This window comes from Acanthisitta chloris, unplaced genomic scaffold (assembly GCF_000695815.1).
Source record: "Acanthisitta chloris isolate BGI_N310 unplaced genomic scaffold, ASM69581v1 scaffold23875, whole genome shotgun sequence".
Classification (NCBI taxonomy): domain Eukaryota; kingdom Metazoa; phylum Chordata; class Aves; order Passeriformes; family Acanthisittidae; genus Acanthisitta; species Acanthisitta chloris.
In genome coordinates this window covers 1-19,734 of record NW_008675648.1, presented here as the reverse complement: position 1 = coordinate 19,734, position 19,734 = coordinate 1, and the positions used below count along the sequence as shown (strand labels likewise).

Below are 19,734 nucleotides of genomic sequence, written 5' to 3'. Positions count from 1 at the left end.
GGAATGCTTCTTGTTATCCACACTCCCATGGGAATTCTGCTCTCATCCAGGGTTGCTTCTGCTGAGTCTGTCCTTTGGAAGTGCTTGTCTACACGTACTGGATTTTTCACTGCAAAACAGCTGCATAATGGAGAGTACAGAAAAGCTGAGTGCTTTGGTGTTGGGTTTTGAAATATTGCAATAAAAGCAGAGTTTAGTCCCTCTCCCAGTGAATTTCATTGCCACAAGCTACATCAAAGCAGCACCAGCCTGTGTATGACTTGATTTAGAGTCTCAATTAAGAGGAAACATTAAACAGATAGGGAGAAGGGGGAAAAGGTGATCTGTGTGAGCAGCTAATTATTCACTTCAATAATTCAGCGGTTTTTACACTAATAGGTTGGAAAGTAAACACCACTTCACATAGATGTAGTATTCCATTATTTATACACTGATGAAATTGAGGGTTAATTAAGACTAAAAAGCAGGAGACTTTAAACCGTTAATGAAACACATTGCTCTGTGTAGTCAGTAAAGTGCCAGTGGCTGGTGCTGCCTTACACAGAGGTGGGTTACTCTGAGGTAGAACATTGCTGTCACAGAGCAGCGTTTTAAATGTCTGGAAAAATAATAGCAGCTTTCTAACTGTCATTTGTCTCTCTATTTAGAACTTTTGTTTGTAGTATTAACTTCACTGATGAATTGTGTGTTCTGAGATGAGGCCAGGATTGATGTCCTCTGCTCAGGGATGTGTCCAGAACAGGCAGTGATCTATGATTTGCCTTTTGAACTCTCCTAGGATGATTACTGTGCTTGTGATTTAGTTGCTTGGTCAGCTACATCCCCTGTAATGGAGTGTAAGTGCCATCTGTGTTGGAATGTCACTACAACATGGTAGAAGCATCCCTGGAGGATGTGATTTGTACCTGCACAGTGAATGGAGGGACACAGAACCAAAAGGCTTTGTGTGCAAAACTTCTTCATCTCCCCAGGAGAGCCCTGATTTTTCTGGCTAGCAAGTAGCTTCCATGTGCCTCTTACCTTCGTGTTCCCCTAGAGTCCAGCTGAAATGTGTTTAAAGCCCCCACAGATAGGTGATATGTAAACCCCATAGTTTGGCCCTTGACAGCTTATGATGTGATTCATCTGGGACCTGAGAATATGTTTGTTTTCAAAAACCTCTGTTTTAGCAAAATCTCAGGCATTCCATGGGGTGAAATGGAGAGCAATCCTTTGAAACTGTGCCAGTGCCTGCAGGCCAGGATTAAGGCATTGCATCTTTAATAGCAAAATTAATTAACTGTCAGAGCAATTTACATATGAGCAGAGTGGATTTTTTAAAAAAATATGGTTGTCTTCTTCCAGTCTGGCCATTATGGGCCTGGAAATGGAGTTGCTGGATGTAGTCTGTGACCTGCATTGTGTTGGAAAGTTGTTTGGGTAGCAGCAAGTCCATTCTAGCTTCCTAACCTCCAAGCTGGGTTGTGTTTGGTTTGAGAAGCTGTGGAATTAGCTTCATCTGTCTGTGTAGTGCCGGGATTTATACATATCAGTGTAGGAATAGCAGAAAATTCTGAAAATGGCATATTTATTGGTGGTAGAATTGTAATACTCTTGATTTGTGTCATTGACAGAAATTAGCAGGCCATGGGCATGTCCTGTGATACCTAACCAGAAAAAAACTCTGGATCCCTTACAAAAGGAAGGAGAAAAAACAAAGCCTGATGTCTGTTAGTGCAGGAGCCTCTTCATGTCTACCACAGTCATTTTTATATGCCTATTTCTGGCTTTTCAGGAAGCCTGGAGAACAGAAACAGCCCAAGGAGCCTTCACCCTCGCAGTGCATGCATCTGGCAGTGGTGGCATGTGGGGACCGTCTGGAGGAGACACTGATCATGCTGAAATCAGCAGTTCTCTTCAGCAACAGGAGACTCTGCTTCCACATTTTTGCTGAGGATTCCCTTAAGCCTGAATTCGAGAAGAAGGTGAGTTTCTTAGCCATTTGGTAAATAAGTAAAGGAGCTCTAAATCCCAAAGCTGTGAGAAAATGCCATCCCCAAGCAGCACTTTGTTTACTGCACCCAGTTCTGAATGCCTTAGGCATGCAGAGTTTTTAGCCAAGCTGTGTAGCATGTAGTGTCTGATTCCTCTGCTGTGTCTTTTCAGTTGAAGGAGTGGCCTGCCTCGTATACAAAGAAGTTTGACTCCAACATTTACCCAATAACCTTCTCAGTAGGAAATGCCCAGGAATGGAAAAAGTTATTCAAACCATGTGCTGCCCAGCGCCTGTTTCTTCCGGTAAGGCACCTGGAAGTGAATTGCTTCAGGAAAAGGTCAATTCCACAGAAAGGAAGCTTTGCTGGTGTCATATCAAAACCATTTTCAGGCTGAGACATCTGCTTAAAGATATATTAGGCTGTGCTTTAGACATTGTGAAAAACAAGGCTGAAATCCAGCCTGGCTGTTTCTGGGCTAACAAAGGATGTGTGTTTCTGATTTGCCTCCAGTTCCAAGAGCCTCTCGGGCTCTCCAGACTCAGTGTGGATACAAGTTCTGCTCTCTCAGGGCAGATCTTTCAGGGTAGATGCTGCAAGACTTCCCTAAATAACATTCTTTCCTACAGCTCCTCTTTACCCACCATCTTCCTTTCCATATGTTAACCCTCAGACTGATGCTTTCAGCAATCTCTTTTCCATGAGCTTTATGTCTTTTTCCAACACTGTCAGAATTGCCCTTAAGGTAGTAATTCAAGTGTCCTCAAAGTCAGATTTCCTGCAGATGTTCAGATTCACTGAAGTTGTATTCTTTAATGTGTAGTGCTTAGTATCATAAACTTGGAAGATATTTCAGGTTGCTGGAGAGAAGGAAAGTGCTGATAACACTTTTGCATATCAGAAATGGAGAGAACATTTGCATAAAGAGATCTCTGAGAACGTCTATCAAAAGTATCTCGTGCATTGCTGTTGATTGGGGTGACTCCAGTGAAGTGACATGCTGTTCACATGATCCAGATTTCTTCATTGCTGCCTTATGAGAAATAGGGGTGGGGGCAAAGAAATCTTTCCTGCCTCAGATGGAAGCAATCAGGAGACAGCTGCACGTCCAGATACGTAGCCTATGAATACATATGTGAGAAAATATGTGCTGTCAGCAGTTCTGCTGATCTGCCATTTAGGGGTGGACTATCAACTGCACGAGGGCCAGATGGGCTGAAAGTAACTCCAACTTCAGCAGGGATCCTCTCTTCCCTGAGTAAATATTTGTGTCACCTGGAAAATAATCCCTAAGGCTTGTTCAATACAGATTGTTTGTCAGGATGCACTGGGTAAACACAAATCTCTGTTGTTCTTAGTTCTGTGATATTTTCTGTGATTTTGGTAGACTAACAGAGGAATGGTTTCACTTTTATTTGTCATCTGCTGACAGAAGGGGTTATGCATTCATCCTGATTCCTTCAGGCTGGGCAGTGCCTTTATTGATTCCTTATCACTCACACCTTGGCCAAGTTCTCCAGCAACTTCTTGTGAGGAGTTTTAGGCTGTTGCATGTTGTCTTAAGAAAACAAGGAGGCAGCTTGGACTGTAAATGTTTGTTTCTCTTGCAAAATGCAGTGTGTGGTCAGGCTGAGGCTTATGGCTTTGAGTAGGAGGGAGTTAGCCAAGAGGAGCTGCAGCTGACACTGAGCTGATGTGGACAGAGTAAAGACAACAAGCTGTAGTAAGAGCTGAGGTGGCAAGTGTCCAGTTGGGCTTTGGTACTCGAGTTTACAGGCTGACAGAACCTTGAGCTGTTTCTGGGTAATTTCAACCACATGTTTTGGTGCTTGCTAACTGGTTCTGATACCCCACTGGAACAGGCAGTGCTGAGGGAATCCTGTCTGCACACAGCAGGAACAGAGGGTTTCTGGTGTTACTGTTTAGAGAACTATTTTGACTTTTATTTTCAATGAATACCAGTAGGATGTGAATATAATTTTGTTTCTCATCCTTCCCTGTGCTAAGCACTATCTCCTGCAGCAGCATCAACTGTGCCTGGATGTAGGGAGCCCAGGAGAGCAGTAGTGGAGTTTATCAGCTGTTTAGCTCTCAGTTGTGCAAATTGTCTTGCTCCTGATAATGCTGAGCCCGAGTGGAATGTGAGCCTTTGATTCACAAGTGCCTCTCCTGCCAAAGAAATCTGCTCTGCAGCACCAGCAGGCGTGTGAACGTGGACAGGAGGGTGTGAGGAATGTGCTAAGGGAAAATCGTGTAAGAACTCTCAGTGGTTTACTCACTGATAAAACTAGAGCTGTGGGATGTGATCCTGCACTTTGCAGTACTGAACTCTTCTGTCCTGGGTGACAGGTCGAGATGCACATCCCCAACTTGTGCAATCTCCCTGGGCTGATACAGTATTAAGAAAGATTATACAGAATCCTACATCTTTAGAGGCCTTCTGTGACACCTGATCACATTTGCCACTTAGCTGCAGGGGACATAGATTGAGCCTCTGTGTAATCCCACAGGTCTGAATCTCTTGCTGCAGTCATAGAATCATAGGTTTAGGGGTTGGAATGGACCTTACAGATCATCTAGTCCCAACCCCCTGCCCTGGGCAGGGACACCTCCTCACTAGATCAGGTTGCTCAAGGCTTATCCAGCCTGGCCTTGAGCACCACCAGGGTTGGGGCAATGCAATAAATCCATCCATGGCATTTGCAAAGACACAGGGAGGAAGATGTGGATCTTTACATGAGCACAAAATGGAACTTTAAACTGGGAAGGTAATGCTCTCAGAAATCCCTTGAAACTGTTTTGTACTACTGACATGGATGTGAGATGGGTGAAGATTTGTCTCCTGGTCCCAGGGATGTTGTATCCCACCAGAGCTTCCTGTGCTGCTGTGCTGGAACTACCAAAACAATCAGCTAAAGGATCCTGAAATGCTTAAGGGATTTTTGGATGATTTTTGTATGAACATTTAGAGCCCTTCTCAAAACACTTAATCTACTTAAGAGCTTTTAAGGTAGATTAGCAATATCCCTGTGTTACAGCTTCCCTCTTGAGGATGCTGAAGTCTCCAACCCAGTGGATCAGTGGCAGCATTGGGAATAAATGCCAAGGCCTTGTCTAGGCAAAAGTCTCTTGTAACTTGAGTTCATTGCTTACTGCAAGTAAGTTTAGTAACTCATCTTTGTGGTGCTGTTCCATTAGCATAAGATGTTTGGTTTTGTCCCTAATTTTGGCTGAAGCTGTGATGAGCTGCCATGCTAGCCACCTCAAGCCATTAGGTAGCCCAGCTTCACACCAGTGTGTGTTTACACAGGAGTGTGTTATTCCTTGCCAACCTTGCTAACACGGGGAGAATCTATGGAGACAGAAGTTGTGAAATCAAATTACAGATAATTGAGTATTTAAGTGAAGTGTCAGGCTAAATATAGCCAGTTCTGTGCAGAACTTTTTGACAGATTTACTAAGAATAATCTATAGAGCTGCAAAAAAAAATCATCACACTTCTTTAAAGCCGTGAGTGCCTGCAGAGCGAGGGGGAAGACAGCACAGTCAGGCTCTGTTTCTGGCCATTCCTTCCCAAAATCACAGCCTGTCAGGTGTGTCTGTGTGGTTGTGTGAGCTCAGAGCACCAGGCACAGCCTGGCAGGGCTCCTGCTGCAGGTCAGCTGGTGTTGTTTCTAACCTGCAGTGAAAATGACTGTTCCTGCTATGTTAGGAACTCTCACAGCCACAATTCCTGAAATTATATCCCTCCCTACCCAAGGCACAGCCAGGAGGGATGTGAGCAATTCAGACTGACACCTGCAGGTTTTACTTGAGTCTTAACACTTCACGTGTGAAAGAGAAAAGTGTGAAGGGCTCAAAGGAGGTAGCATAGGTGTTTTTTTAGCCTGTTGGATGTCACTGCAGGGCAACACCTTGGACAGAGGAGAGGGAAGAACCCTTTGATGAACCAGGTTTGTGAACCCTGAGAGGAGGGATACGAGGTGGGGTCAGGTGCTGGTTGGCACCCACTGCTCAAAGAACTGACTTACCTGCTTGAATCCATTTACAGAATTATTACAGTTCATTGACTTCCACAGACTGAAATATATTTGTATATTGAAGGCTGCTGAAAGAGCAGTTTTCTGCTGGAAGAAGCAGTGCCCAGGCTGACATTTGTGCTTGGGAGGAGTGAGGAGTGTCTATAGGCACCTGTTAAACCTCCCCATTAACTGGGGGAAGATTTTTTTTTTGCTGGAAAATGCCTGAACTTGTCTCTCTCTACCCTTAGAAGAAAATCTTACATGGTCTGCAGTGTGCTGTGGATCCCACAGGAAAAGCCTCATAGCTTCTCATCTCTTTGTGTTCCTGTGTTACCTCCTGTCTCAGACTGATTTTTGGGGTGAATTTGGTTTTTTTTAGTGCATTTTGATTTTACATAGCAGGTCCCAATGAATTAGAGCTTCTGGTGCTGCAGAGTAGCATCATATTCAGGATATCCTTAAGCTGGAAAACCCTTTCTCCTTTTCAGCTGTGTCTTCTATTGATTTACTCTTACAGTAGCTCTCTTTTGACTTGGTTTGTTTTGTTAGCACTGGGCTCCAGGATACTTAACATCTGCCAATATTTACTCTATGCTCTGAGTGTGTTATTGAACTTGTGTCACTCATTTATTGATACCTCCACATGCTGCTTTGTATTTTTTTGTGGGGAAATGGTGTATTGCTCTAACCTTCCATCCAGCTGAGTGATCTGGATTGTGTTGGATGTGTTTCTTTGGAGTTTATGGTAAGCATAACTTTTGGTTCAAATGCAGAGACATTTGCTTCTCCTCCTTGTCCTGCTCTGTAGGAAGAACATGTAGCTATCCTGTGAGAAATACAGGTCAGGGGGTTGTTAAACTTGACTGAATGTCAATCTGAATCCCAAAGTGTTCAGTCAGGTGAAAAGTCTCATTGAACTCATGGATTTGGCATCTTAGTGGATGCCTGTTGAGCCTCCTTAGAGGTGATATTTCCCCCCACTTGTTGAAAATCTTAATGTTGTTTGCTCTGTTTCACAGGTAATCCTCAGTCACAATGCATTTGGGTTTATGTAAAATCCAGTTTCTTTGGTAGAATTCATTGCCACCTGCATAAATAGGAGAGTTTGTCCTTAGCATCATTGCAACTGGGAGAGAGAATGATTGATTGTGTTCTACAGTGTGGTGAAAATCCAGAGCCTTTGGGATTTGCTTCTCAGAAAAAATGAGAAACAGAGTGTTTGGCTGAGACCAAAGTAAAACAGTTTCAGTCCTTCAGGAATTTTTGGACAGTTTCAGCAAATAATGAAGAAGAGCAATAGAAATGCAGTTGAAATTAATGCTTAGCTGTAGATAATGATACCTATTACTTAACAACCAACCTCCCCCAGACTGTTGAGCACCACATCATCAATGAACGGGTGTGCAGGGATTTGGGTAGTTGGCTGAGACCAAAGTAAAACAGTTTCAGTCCTTCAGGAATTTTTGGACAGTTTCAGCAAATAATGAAGAAGAGCAATAGAAATGCAGTTGAAATTAATGCTTAGCTGTAGATAATGATACCTATTACTTAACAACCAACCTCCCCCAGACTGTTGAGCACCACATCATCAATGAACGGGTGTGCAGGGATTTGGGTAGCCACAAGGGGGAATCAGCAGGATGAAGAGAGAAAATCCTGGCTCTGACCTGTAGTTTACACCTTGTGATTTGACTAACTTCACTGTGGTTTTTCCTGATACAAAATCTGGTAACAGAGACCAGAATATGATAAGTTCTAATGTGACATTTCTGTTTAACAAGCAAATGTTGTCCTTCAGGGGATGCACATACATGTGTGATCAATGGGTTTGTTTTAATGTGAAACATTTGTGTATTTAATGCTGAACATAAGTCTGTTGGGAGCACAGGGTTGGAATAGGAAGAGCTGTCTAGAAAGGATTAAGGAAACATGACATGAAGAGGAGATGAAAAGTGTTCTGCTCTCCTGCCTTACCCTTTCTGCCTGTGGAGGATGCTCTATGCTTCTCCTCTTACAGAGCCTGAAAAGAGCTGACAAAGCTCTGTAAATCTATATTATTTACATTTTATTTCTGAGCTGGCACTAAATAGTCCTTGCAGGTATTTGTGAGAGCTCAGTGGATTAGTTAGGAGGGTTAGAATCCAACTCCTGCTTTCTGAGGTCAAAAAAACCCCCAACAAAACAAACAAGCCAACAACCTGATAACTGTTGTTCCTATGGGTGATAAATCAATATTCTCTTCCAAACCATCCGTTTAAAATACAACCTTTTGCCAATAATCCTCCTGTTTGATGCCTGTTTGCTTTCCATCTCTCCTCTCGCTGCGCAAAGGTCATTTTGAAGGATGTGGATTCTCTCCTTTACGTGGACACTGATGTTCTCTTCCTGAGGCCTATCGACGACATCTGGCACATGCTGAAAGAGTTCAACTCCACCCAGCTGGCTGCCATGGCCCCAGAGCACGAGATCCCAAAGATAGGCTGGTACAGCCGCTTTGCTCGTCACCCCTACTACGGCGCAACCGGCCTCAACTCGGGCGTGATGCTCATGAACCTCACCCGCATCCGCAGCACACGCTTCAAGGTGGGGAGGAGTGCAGCTGCTGCAGAAAAGCTTGCTGTAAAATTAGATAAAATTGGCCAAATTGCTTCCTAGGAAGAAGTTTTTCCCTGTGAGGGTGGTGAGACACTGGCCCAGGTTGCCCAGGGAGGCTGTGGCTGCCCCAACCCTGGCAGTGAAAATTCAGGGTGGATCAAACCTTGAGCAACCTGCTCTGGTGGGAGGTGTCCCTGCCTAGTCATCTGGTTGGGACTAAATGATGTCTCAGCTCCATTCCAACCCCTTAACATGCTATGAAGCTGTGTAAAGAATCAGAGAAATAATGTGTATAATTGGATGCTAAAAGCTATAAGTGAAAATGATTGTTGAGACAAATTGAAGTTCCTCAGTTGGCTGGAGCAGAACCTGCAGCTGAGGCAATCTGTTAGCAGGGGTGAAAATGGCTTATACAGCTTGTGACTTTCCCTGGGAAGACAGTTGAAAGAATAACCTCAGTGCAGTCACTGTGTTGCTTGTAAAATCAGAAAGCTTGGTGTGAATATCCCGAGAAACTGGAGATTTTTGCATCTGTTGTAACTAGAGTTTTGTCTCCTGCTGCAGATGCTCCCATGAAGTGGTGTAAGTGAGAAGGGAACATTTTCACTGACAGGTTCTTTGAAAGGCTGACTTATAAAATCTGTTTCATTGAGCAGATTCTCTGTGATCACTAAAGCTGTGCTTACCCCAAGTGGTTCCTCAGGCAAAGCCAGGGGGTTTCTACACCATTACAGGAACAGCTGGAGTGAAAAAATAGCATCGCTCTTCATAGCATAATTGCCAGGGAAGGTATTTATAGTCTGTATTTTTCCTAGCTTTTAAACCTCAGTTTTCACCTTGTCCCTGGATTTTTCCCCTTTTTTCCCTCCTGTTGCTCAGAATAGGAAGATTGTGAATAGCAGGAGCTGACATCAGAGCTGGGCCCAGGAGACCTTGTTTTCCTGTTTAGATAAACAGGAGCACAATCAGCTCTGCTGTTCCAGCTCTGTCCAGGTCTAACATTTCCTGGAAGCTTTTCATTTTTCACCTGTGTGTCTGACATGGCTTAGCAGACTTAGATCTGTGTGTGCCACACTCTGAGTCAGATATCACAGCACTGATCTCTAACTAACCCTTTGCCTCTGTTCTTGTGCCCTGCAGAACAGCATCATACCAGGAGGTTTGACTTGGGAGGAAATGTTGTATCCACTGTACCAAAAGTACAAAAATTACATTACGTGGGGAGACCAGGATTTACTAAATATCATTTTTTACTTTAACCCAGGTCAGTAGAGATTCTTTGCATCATAGTTATCTGTGTTCAGAAACCAGTGGTGTGTCCCCTCTGGGTTTGATTCTTCCACTTGCAGCTTTGTAAAGTTCTCCCTTGGTGTGTGTTTGCTCCCAGACTTGGTGTTTGTGTTCAGGGCCAGCAGTGCTGAGGTGTGTGTGGTCACCCCTTGAGGGGAAGGAACCTTCTGTGTCAGAGCTGCTGTTGGGATATGTGCGAAAGAACTAACTGAAATTTCCTGGTCACGAGCCCCAGTTTTTCCCCAGAAACAAGGTTTAAATTGTTGTGACTCTTGTTTGATGTGTGTTTTCCCTCCCCTCTCCCCTGACACGTGGGCAGAGTGTCTGTATGTGTTCCCCTGCCAGTGGAACTACCGCCCTGACCACTGCATGTATGGCAGCAACTGCAAAGGGGCAGAGGAGGAAGGTGTCTCCATTCTGCATGGAAACAGAGGTGTCTACCACAATGACAAGCAACCAACGTTCAAGGCTCTCTACGAGGTGATCCGTGATGTAAGTCTGCTCTCTGCACAGGGGCAGTCCTGGCATTCCAGTGCAGATTCCTGCTTCCCTCAGATTGCTCTGCCATCAGGCCAAGCGTAGCTGTGTTTGACATGAGCACATCAGACACAAAACAACAAGGTTGCTTTGGCCTCTCTCCTATTTGAGATGGTTTAAACATTTCTCCTTCGTGTTATAGTAAACGACTAAGGCAAAAGGCTGATAAATTGCTTTTCCATACTACTGAAGGGAGGAAAACAGTGTTGGGATGGAGTTGTTCCTGCTGGGGCTGCAGCTCTGGTCTTTCAATTCCCTGTGAAAGCTTATCCTCACTCATCAGGCCTCCAGAGATATGGAAGGCAGAAGCTTGTACACGGGCAGAGGTGCATGTGTCCCCTTGGAATGTTGTGTGTGCACAGCTCCACTCTCCAGAACAGTATCCCTACGTCAGTCAACTCCTTTTAAACACACACTCTGAAGTGCAGGTCCTGGGAATCGGCTGTTTCAGGTAAAACACCCAGACAACCTTCTCTGAAGGTGCTCTCAGGCAGGCAGGGTTTGAAGTGATGAGTTGGTGGCACTCTGGGACGAGTCATTCCCTTCTTACAGAAGGTTTTCTCTCACAGAAATTCTAAAGTGCCATTTCATAACTAGTGGAAACTAATAATCTTTTTTTTTTTTTTCCTTTTCTTTAGTTTCCATTTGAAGACAATCTCTTCCAGTCCTTGTACTACCCCCTGCAGTCAAAGTTTCTGGATACAGTGCACACTTTGTGTGGGAGAATTCCACAAGTGTTTTTGAAGCAGATAGAGAAAACGATGAAGAAGGTGTATGAAAACCGTGTCATTGTCTACCTGGGGGCCAACCACAGATACTAAATGTAGCTCTGTTTCTACAGAGTGTTTGATTCTTGCACTCCATCTCATGAAGGATATACATGAAGAGTATGAACTCCTTTGCTGAAACTCAGAATGAAAATATTTCCATATCCAATTTCCTAAGAACTCCTGAAATGATAAAAACCAGGAAATCCTAGAAGACTACCTAAACTGTGCTGTCTTGGGCTTTTTGTTCTCTTCCTACATTTGCCCTCAGTTGCAGCAGGGAGAGGTGATGATTCTCATCTATCTGAAGCTGTGCAAATGCTGCTCTGAGGCTTGACAAGAAGTTACAGTTGGAGCTATGTAACGTGGAGACTCCTGAAATGATGGGGCAAAGATTCTTGAGTGACATGAGAAATCTGAATTACATAAAAGATCATTATTGTGACAGGATGAGTTAAAATTTAATGTAGTACATGGAAGGTATTTGGTTGAAATTATTAGGGAAACAGAAGTGCCTGTTTGCCTTGTGTTTTACAGCACTTTTTGTCTAGCAATTGTCATTTTTCCCTTCTGCTCTTCAGCTGTTTTGTGAGGGCTCCTCATGAAGGAATTAGAAGAAACATAATTGCAGCAGAAGTAATAAAACCAGTGGAAGCTGTGGCACCTGCATAGCTGATGGAGAACAGCAGGAGAATCCTTTCGTGGCAGAGAACAGTCCTGGGCCTTCCCTTCCAGTCCCTTACGGTTTAAGAATGTATTCTCTAGCTTGGTAATGTCAATTACATTAGGCACAGTCCAGGAATATTGGGAATGAAGAGCACAAAACCAGGTATTGATCCATGTTCCTCTTTAAGTGCTATTCACTACACCAACAGCCATGACTCCATCCCTGACTCCTCTGTCCTGCTCCTCCAGAAACCTGGGACATGGGAATGTATTTCTGCGTGGCACTTCCATTCTTAAGAGTCACAGAATCCCAGAATCATTTGGGTTGGACCTTAAAGACCCTCTAGTTCCACTCCCCTGGCATGGGCAGGGAGACCTTCCACCAGCCCAGGCTGCTCAGAGCCCCATCCAACCCGGCACTGAACACTTCCAGGGATGGGGAAGTCAAGAGGTTTATTCATCATAATGAATAGCCTCAGAGTGAAAGAGGATACAAGATGTCTTTGATGTTTATTTAAAACACTTCATTTAGCTCAGCTTCCCAAATGATCATCATCTTGGGATATGCACAGACAAGAGCTTATTAAAATTGCAGGAGCTGAAAGGTGCTTGGGACCTGTCCCTGGGGAACTGGAAGTGAGGACACTCCTCCAGAAGAGATCCAAGAGCAGACTTACTCCTGAAGAGCAGTGATCCAAGAGCAGACTCCCAGAGGGCATTGCCTAGGTGTAAGCCCCGAGGGGATGTGTAGGCGAAGGTTGAAGAAAGCAGCAGAGAAAATGATCTTACTTTTCAAGTCTGTTCAGCAGAACAAATAAGCCATGACTTGCAACTGCTCAGTTTTATTTCTAACAGGCAAAGTAGGAGAGGGGTGAGCAGGGTGAGATAATGCAGCTTTCCTCTAAGGGAAGGAAAACTGGCACAGATTGGATATCCTGTACACGGAACAGACATTTGTTAGAGATAAATGCTTGGGGTGTGTGGATGAGGGAAGGGATATGTTTCTAAAGCTAAAAAGTAGGATTTCTGAAGAACTCCAGTTGTGGGGGTTCAGTTTTGGGGGTTCTACCCTGTCCAGTCAGGGCTGATGCACAGACTCATAACAAAACAGACTCCCAGAGAAAGCCCTTTTATCTTGCACATTCCTCTCCTTGGGTGGCAGCTCCTGAGAGGAGGGGAAACGTGGCCTTGCTGGCATCCCAGGCTGCCAGATAACAGCCTGCACAGGGGATGGAGTGCTGACAAGCTTTTCCCAAACACCAGGGTGTGAAAATGCCTGTGACATGTCCTGAGGCTGCTGGGTGCAGGACACAGCCTGGCAGAGCGTGGTGTGTCAGCTGAGCAGGGGAGGCACCGGGAATAAGGGGCCTTGGTCCAGCAGTGCTGCTGCTGGGCTGTGCCAGTTCCTCCAGGCAGGACAGAGGAACAGGAACATGTTGTTGTGCTGCAGATTGTAATCACCAGCTTGATGAAACAATGTGTGTGTGACTCCATCCCTTATCTGGCACTGTTTGCCACCAGTGTGAAGGGAGGTGTGAAGGACAGAGGCAGCTCAGCATCTGCTTGGAGCCAAAAAGGCATTTAAACTTAAATACAGACATTAATGTCTCTCCAGCTTGCCTTAGGATTTTCTATTTCAACTAAAGTTTCAGTGGCCACTTACCAAACAGCTCTAGCTAGAGAGAGAAGTTTGAACTGTAACCCAAATGAGCATTGAAGACTTGAGAATCAGAAGGCAGAGAAGGAAGGTTAAGCCATGCTGGTTTAAAAAGTTAACATATGACAGGGAACCCTTTAGGCCAGCAATCCTGAGAGCTCCTGAACAGTATTAACTTGCTTTTAGGTCCTTATTTTCAAGTACCAGGGTACAGCTGATAGCAGGTCCCTTTGGAGCTGGAGGAGCCACATGCTGGGAATGCTGAATTCCTCATTCTCCAAGGCACAGAAGGCTGCAGAGCAGAAGTCCTGGTGCCCAGACAGTTGTGGCTCTGGAGTTTGGTAGGCTGTGGTTGTGTAAGCTGTGATTCAGCACAGCCCTGCAACTGCAGGCACATTCCCATGAAGGAGTGGAATTCATTACAGAACAAAGGCATTATTGCCTAGGAGCTGATTAGAGATTAAAGCAGAGCTTCTCATGTTTACAGGAGGTGCTGCGTTTTGTTTAGGAAGAGCTGTGCTATGTTCCCAACAGCTATTAAATACATGAAGTATATGCCTTAACATGAAGACTTTTGTTAGTGTAATATCATCTGGCAGGAAGAGCAGGGGAGGTTCATCCCCTGCTGTGCTTTTTTCTGAGGCAAAAAAAGCAATAATTTGAGCTCTCCAAAGTGTTTTGAAACAATTATGTTACTTTGATTTGTCTTTTGTTGTTAGAATTATTAATTTATATTTTATTGCAGCTTCCAAAACCATCTTGTATTTTAGCCTTAACAGTAGCTGATTGTAATATTAATCTTACTTAGAAACCAGTTTGAATTCATTTTGTATTTCCTACTTGTGGCTAATTCCTTGTTAATTAGCCTTCATTTATCACAGTAATGGGATGTGTAAATACTTATATAGATTTATATCCTCATTTCCCATTGCTCTCCTGTCTTTTAGTTATTTCCAATGGTATAAGATAACCAAAACACCTTTGCTGACGTAACACCTTGAGCAGTGGCATCATAACTTCTGCTCAGAGTGGAAACTGGAAACTGCTCTGTGTGTGCAAACAACAGGAGCATGTGTGTAAAATATTTTGTACCTTTATCATTGAACTGTGTCTTTTCTCTGACAAGTGCACTGACTGTTATAGCTCCCAAGGAGACCCAGCAGTGCGTTTCAGTGTTGAGGAAGATCCTTTGGCTTACAGAATAAATAAATGAAGTTTTCAGCAAGATCTGTATGGTGATAGTTTTCTTTTACATATAAGATGTTATGTGTGAGTGCTGGGTCTGGTTGGGATGGAGTTTAGAGGTGATGTTACAGTGTGTGTGTAGGGTATGACAGCTTGGAGCAGGGATAAATGTTCCTCTTTTAGAGTTTGATATTGGGCATAAAGAGACAAATACATTTAACTTTCCCCAGGGTGCTCATGTGTCTTGCTGCAGCTCCAGTTGTGTTATCTGAGCACAGATCACAACCTGCACTCAAAGGTAACTGCAGTTTCACCTTTTTGCTCTTTCTCCATTCTGTTGTGCTCCTTGGAGGTCATTTGGCCTCGTTTCCCTTCCCTCCTTGTGTTTTTTGACACTTGTATGGTCACTCCTTGGTTGTGCTGTGACATCTCTGTGACAGAAGCTCCTGAGTTGTCTGTTCAGCCACTGCAGTTGGGATGGGATGGGACAAGTCCATGGATTGTCCCTCCTGGAAGCTGCAAACATTCCCCCACTGGGATCCATACAGGTTGCAGCCTCCTGCTGGCACAAGGTAAGGAATTGCTGTTGGAGCTTCAAAAGGAATAGCAGTGTTTGGAAATTTTGCTTTTGTTCTGGATTGAAATAAACCCCAAACTGTCAACACTTCCTTTGAAATGAAAATGGAGTCAAACCACCAAAATGAGAATCAGCACTGAGGGAGAACAAAGCACTTGGTTCAAGTTTTCTTTTTTGAGGTAAAATATTTTGGTTTGACTTTTACATTTCTATAAATTACCACAATTGCCACTGCTATTTTGTGGAAAGCTATAGTAAAATGTGTAACAGTGTCTTGGAACTCAAATATTTTGGTCATACCGAAATCATGAGGCAGAAAGCCACAGCCCAAGCTCTATTCCTGTCTTTCCTGAATCATGAAATAGATTCATTTGAATTCATTCATTCATGAAACAGGCCTAACCCCCTGCTCTGAGGGTTAGGCCTGAGCAAAGCAGGTGCCTTTGGAGGGTGCACACAAAGAAGGACACAAGGATGTCCTTCCCATCCTCCTGTGCTTCCACGGGGTGACGTGGTTTGAATTCAGGTTCCTCATTCCCGAGGCTCCAGGAGACAAAACCAATCTGGGTTTCATCTGACTGGTCTCACAGCCTGGGGAGTGATCTGCAGGAGCTCCTGTCCCAGGGATGTGCTGGGAGGAAGGTGTGAGAAAGCAGCTTGGAAAGGAAACTGCACTGGCCAGTTTGCCATGGGCTCTGGGATGAATAGGAACCAATCCGTGGGGATTCATGGTGTGGCAGTGTGGGGAGCAGTGGGAAAGCCTGGGATATTTATCCCACCTAACTGCTCCTTTTTTCTCTTGCATCTCCCTGTGGGTTCTCTTTCAAAATAAACGCCAACTCCCACAAACACCATTTCTGTTTTCAGCCTTTTCTGCGTTTCAGGCTCTGCACATGAGCTATTCTGAGCTTTCAGTACTCCCAAGTCTTCCAGATCTGTTAAAAACACGTTAAAGACTTTCAGTCATTTTCTCAGAGCAGGAACACAATTTGTCTCAAAGTGGCTATAATATAGTTTAAAGAAAAAAACAAAAACCTTTCCATTCTGAATGGTTCAGACCCACAATTTTCAGGGTCATTTTATTGTACCACACTCGAGTTTCTGCAGCTATAAACTGAACCAAACCAAATCCCTTCCCTCCTTTTGTAAATCCTGTATCAATGCACAATATTTTCTGAAGACCTAAGTGGGTCTTGAGACAGAATTGTTCTCATTTTATTGTTGTTCTCACTGGATTCTGCTGCATCTCACTTGATGCTGTATCGAATTGCTACAGATTCTTTCAAGGCACAACAATCAATTTTGGTTCAAACTGGGTGGAAATAACTTACAAATTGCTGTCACATATCAATGAAGGAAAGTGCTTTAAGTCAGGTTAGGTCAGGGATCTCTAATACCTAATATAAGCTTCATTACTGAGAGCAGAAGTATCTGCTGGTCCTAGACTCTACATCATTTTAGTCATTGATCTCTGCCCAGGGGTTGGACAGTCTGAAACCCTCAAAAAAAGTTTTGCAGAAGCTTAAATCTATAAGTCTGAAGAAGAAAAACCAAATCTGTCTTGTAAAACACTTTCTCACCATTCCTTAGTTAGATGTTTAAACCATCACATCTTCCTGAACAAGGTGAATATTTTCCCTTGTTGGATCTCAGTGAATACTCCACGAGCAGGTTGGGAACTGACACAAAATGAAATCACCTCTGTGTGTGTGTGTTTTTTTATTACAAGGTGTGCCAAATACCTTACAAAGAGTAATTATCCTTTCTGTTTCATTAATGAAGAAGTGCAGCTGTGATTGCCTAACCCCCTTGCCTGAGCTCACACAACAAATCCATGGCAAAACTACCTACAAGCTATTTTTGTATTCTAGGATTATATTTCAATGCTTCTCCTTTGAAAATGAAAGGAAAATATGATTTGCTGTGAATTGAAGTCTTTTCCAGTTCGTTGAGGGGATGTGGATTTCAAAATATGCAAATCTCCCCTAGGATGAGCTTCATCCCTAAATGCATTGGGAATAATCTTTGTCACCACTTAAATACACAACTCATTCATGTGCATTTTGTGCTTGATTTCCATAGAAATAATTGTGGGGTTTATTTTGTTGCTGTTCCAGAGGATATGGTTCTGATTTCCTCAGAAACAGGTAGATACTATTTGCATATCCTTAATATTTTCTCTGAAACAAACCATCACAACAGGGTTTTCATTGTGTCTAATCAAGTGGTATAATATATATAATATATAATATGAGTTGATATAATGAATGTTTTCATTATACCTATTGAATTTCCAGGACCTCTTGATGTTCAATGATTGCCTTTTTTTATTTAACTCAATTTAAATGTCTTTCCTGTAGAAACCAAACACTTTTGGAAGTACATTATTTAAAAAAACTGGTAAATTTTCCTCAAAACCAAAGGCTATAATGATGGTCTGAAACAGAGATTTTCTACAGCACATCTGTAAATACAATACCTTAACCATCCCTGTTAGTATTATAAAGTCCTCCAACAGCCAAAGGCTTGAAAGGTTCTTAGTTTTATAAGCCACACATCTCTTACATAGAAGTTGGGGGTTCTGTGTGATGCAGTTGCATTCCTTGCACACCCTTTGGATCATTTCCTGCAGGATAAATCCACACAGGGTGGCAGAGAAAGCAACTTGAAGCACACAAGTGTTTGCTGTGGGTGCCAAGCTCCTCTGTTGGGCTTTTGTGGAAGTCCTGCAGCCAGGCCAGAGCTCTGCAATCAGGGAATCACAGGGTTAATCAGGTTTGAAAAGACCTCTGAGATCAAGTCCAACCCATGACCTTAACACCACCATGTCAACTAGACCATGGCACTAAGTGCCATGTCCAGTCTCAAACACCTCCAGGGATGGTGACTTCACCACCTCCCTGGGCAGCACATTCCAGTGTCTAATCACCCTTTCTGGGAAGAAACTCTTCCTAAAGTCCAACCTAAACCTCCCGTGGCACACCCTGGGACTACATCCTCCTGTCCTGTCCCTAATTGCCTTGGAGCAGAGACTGACCCCACCTGCTACAACCTCCTGTCAGGGAGTTGCAGAGGGTGATGAGGTCTCCCCTGAGCCTCCTCTTCTCCAGGCTGAACACCCCCAGCTCCCTCAGCCTCTCCTCTCAGAACTTGTGTTTCAGCCCCTTCACCAGCTCCGTATCCTTCTCCGGACACACTCAGCCCCTCAATGTCCTTCTTGCAGTGAGGAGCCCAGAACTGACACAGCACTCGTGTCCGTGTGCCGTGTCCCCTCCTCGTGTGCTGTGTCCCCGTGTCCCTCCCGTGTGCCGTGTCTCCTCCTCGCGTGTCGTGTCCCTTCCCCGTGCGCTGTGTCCCCTCCCGTGTCCCCTCCCCGCCTGCTCTTTCCATGTGCCGTGTCTCCTCCTCTCGTGCCGTGTCTCTCCCCGTGTTCCGTCTCCCTTCCCCGTGTCCCCGCGTGCCTTACCTCTCCTCGTGTGCCGCTTCTCCTCCCCGTGTGCCGTGTCCCCTCCCCGCGTGCCCTCTCCATGTGCCGTGTCCCCTCCCACGTGCCGTGTCCCCGTGTGCCTTGTCTCTCCCCGTGTCCCTCCCCGCGGGTCGCGTCCCCCTTGTCCCTTTCCCATCTCCCTCCCGATGTGCCGTGTCCCTTCCCGAATCCCTCTCCACGTGCCGTGTCCCCTCCCCACATCCCTTCCCCGTATCCCTCCCGATGTGCCGTGTCCTCTACCCACATCCCTTCCCGTCTCCCTCCCGGTGTACTGGGTCCCTTCCCCGTATCCCTCTCCACATCCCTTCCCGTATCCATCCCGGTGTGCCGTGTCCTCTACCCACATCCCTTCCCGTCTCCCTCCCGGTGTACTGGGTCCCTTCCCCGTATCCCTCTCCACATCCCTTCCCGTATCCATCCCGGTGTGCCGTGTCCTCTACCCACATCCCTTCCCGTCTCCCTCCCGGTGTACTGGGTCCCTTCCCCGTATCCCTCTCCACATCCCTTCCCGTATCCATCCCGGTGTGCCGTGTCCTCTACCCACATCCCTTCCCGTCTCCCTCCCGGTGTACTGGGTCCCTTCCCCGTATCCCTCTCCACATCCCTTCCCGTATCCATCCCGGTGTGCCGTGTCCTCTACCCACATCCCTTCCCGTCTCCCTCCCGGTGTACTGGGTCCCTTCCCCGTATCCCTCTCCACATCCCTTCCCGTATCCATCCCGGTGTGCCGTGTCCTCTACCCACATCCCTTCCCGTCTCCCTCCCGGTGTACTGGGTCCCTTCCCCGTATCCCTCTCCACATCCCTTCCCCGTGTCCCTCCCGGTGTACTGTGTCTCTTCCCCGTATCCCCTCCCGTGTCCCTCCCAGTGTGCCGTGTCCCTCCCCATATCCCTCTCCACATTCCCTCCCGGTCCCTCCCCCGGGGCAGGACGGTGGGCGTGGCCAAGGGAGTGGTTTGACGTAGAGGCGTGTCCAAT

The 19,734-nt window shown here is 45.1% G+C and overlaps 1 protein-coding gene across 1 annotated transcript; it reads left to right on the top strand.

Annotated features, from left to right (window-relative positions):
- Positions 1-1,790: 1,790 nt before the first annotated feature.
- GXYLT2 (glucoside xylosyltransferase 2) lies at positions 1,791-11,266 on the top strand. The gene is made up of 6 exons (XM_009075850.1): positions 1,791-1,964; positions 2,146-2,277; positions 8,327-8,578; positions 9,731-9,854; positions 10,200-10,372; positions 11,056-11,266. Exons 1-6 carry the CDS (start codon positions 1,824-1,826, stop codon positions 11,236-11,238), a joined length of 1,005 nt encoding a protein of 334 aa, XP_009074098.1. The 5' UTR covers positions 1,791-1,823; the 3' UTR covers positions 11,239-11,266.
- The last annotated feature ends 8,468 nt before the right edge of the window (positions 11,267-19,734 follow it).

Coding starts and splice junctions, on each gene's coding strand:
- GXYLT2 (XM_009075850.1), top strand. CDS start 1,824: ATGCATCTGGCAGTGGTGGCATGTGGGGACCGTCTGGAGGAGACACTG. Junction 8,579..9,730: donor TCCGCAGCACACGCTTCAAG/GTGGGGAGGAGT, acceptor TGTGCCCTGCAG/AACAGCATCATACCAGGAGG. Junction 10,373..11,055: donor TCTACGAGGTGATCCGTGAT/GTAAGTCTGCTC, acceptor CCTTTTCTTTAG/TTTCCATTTGAAGACAATCT.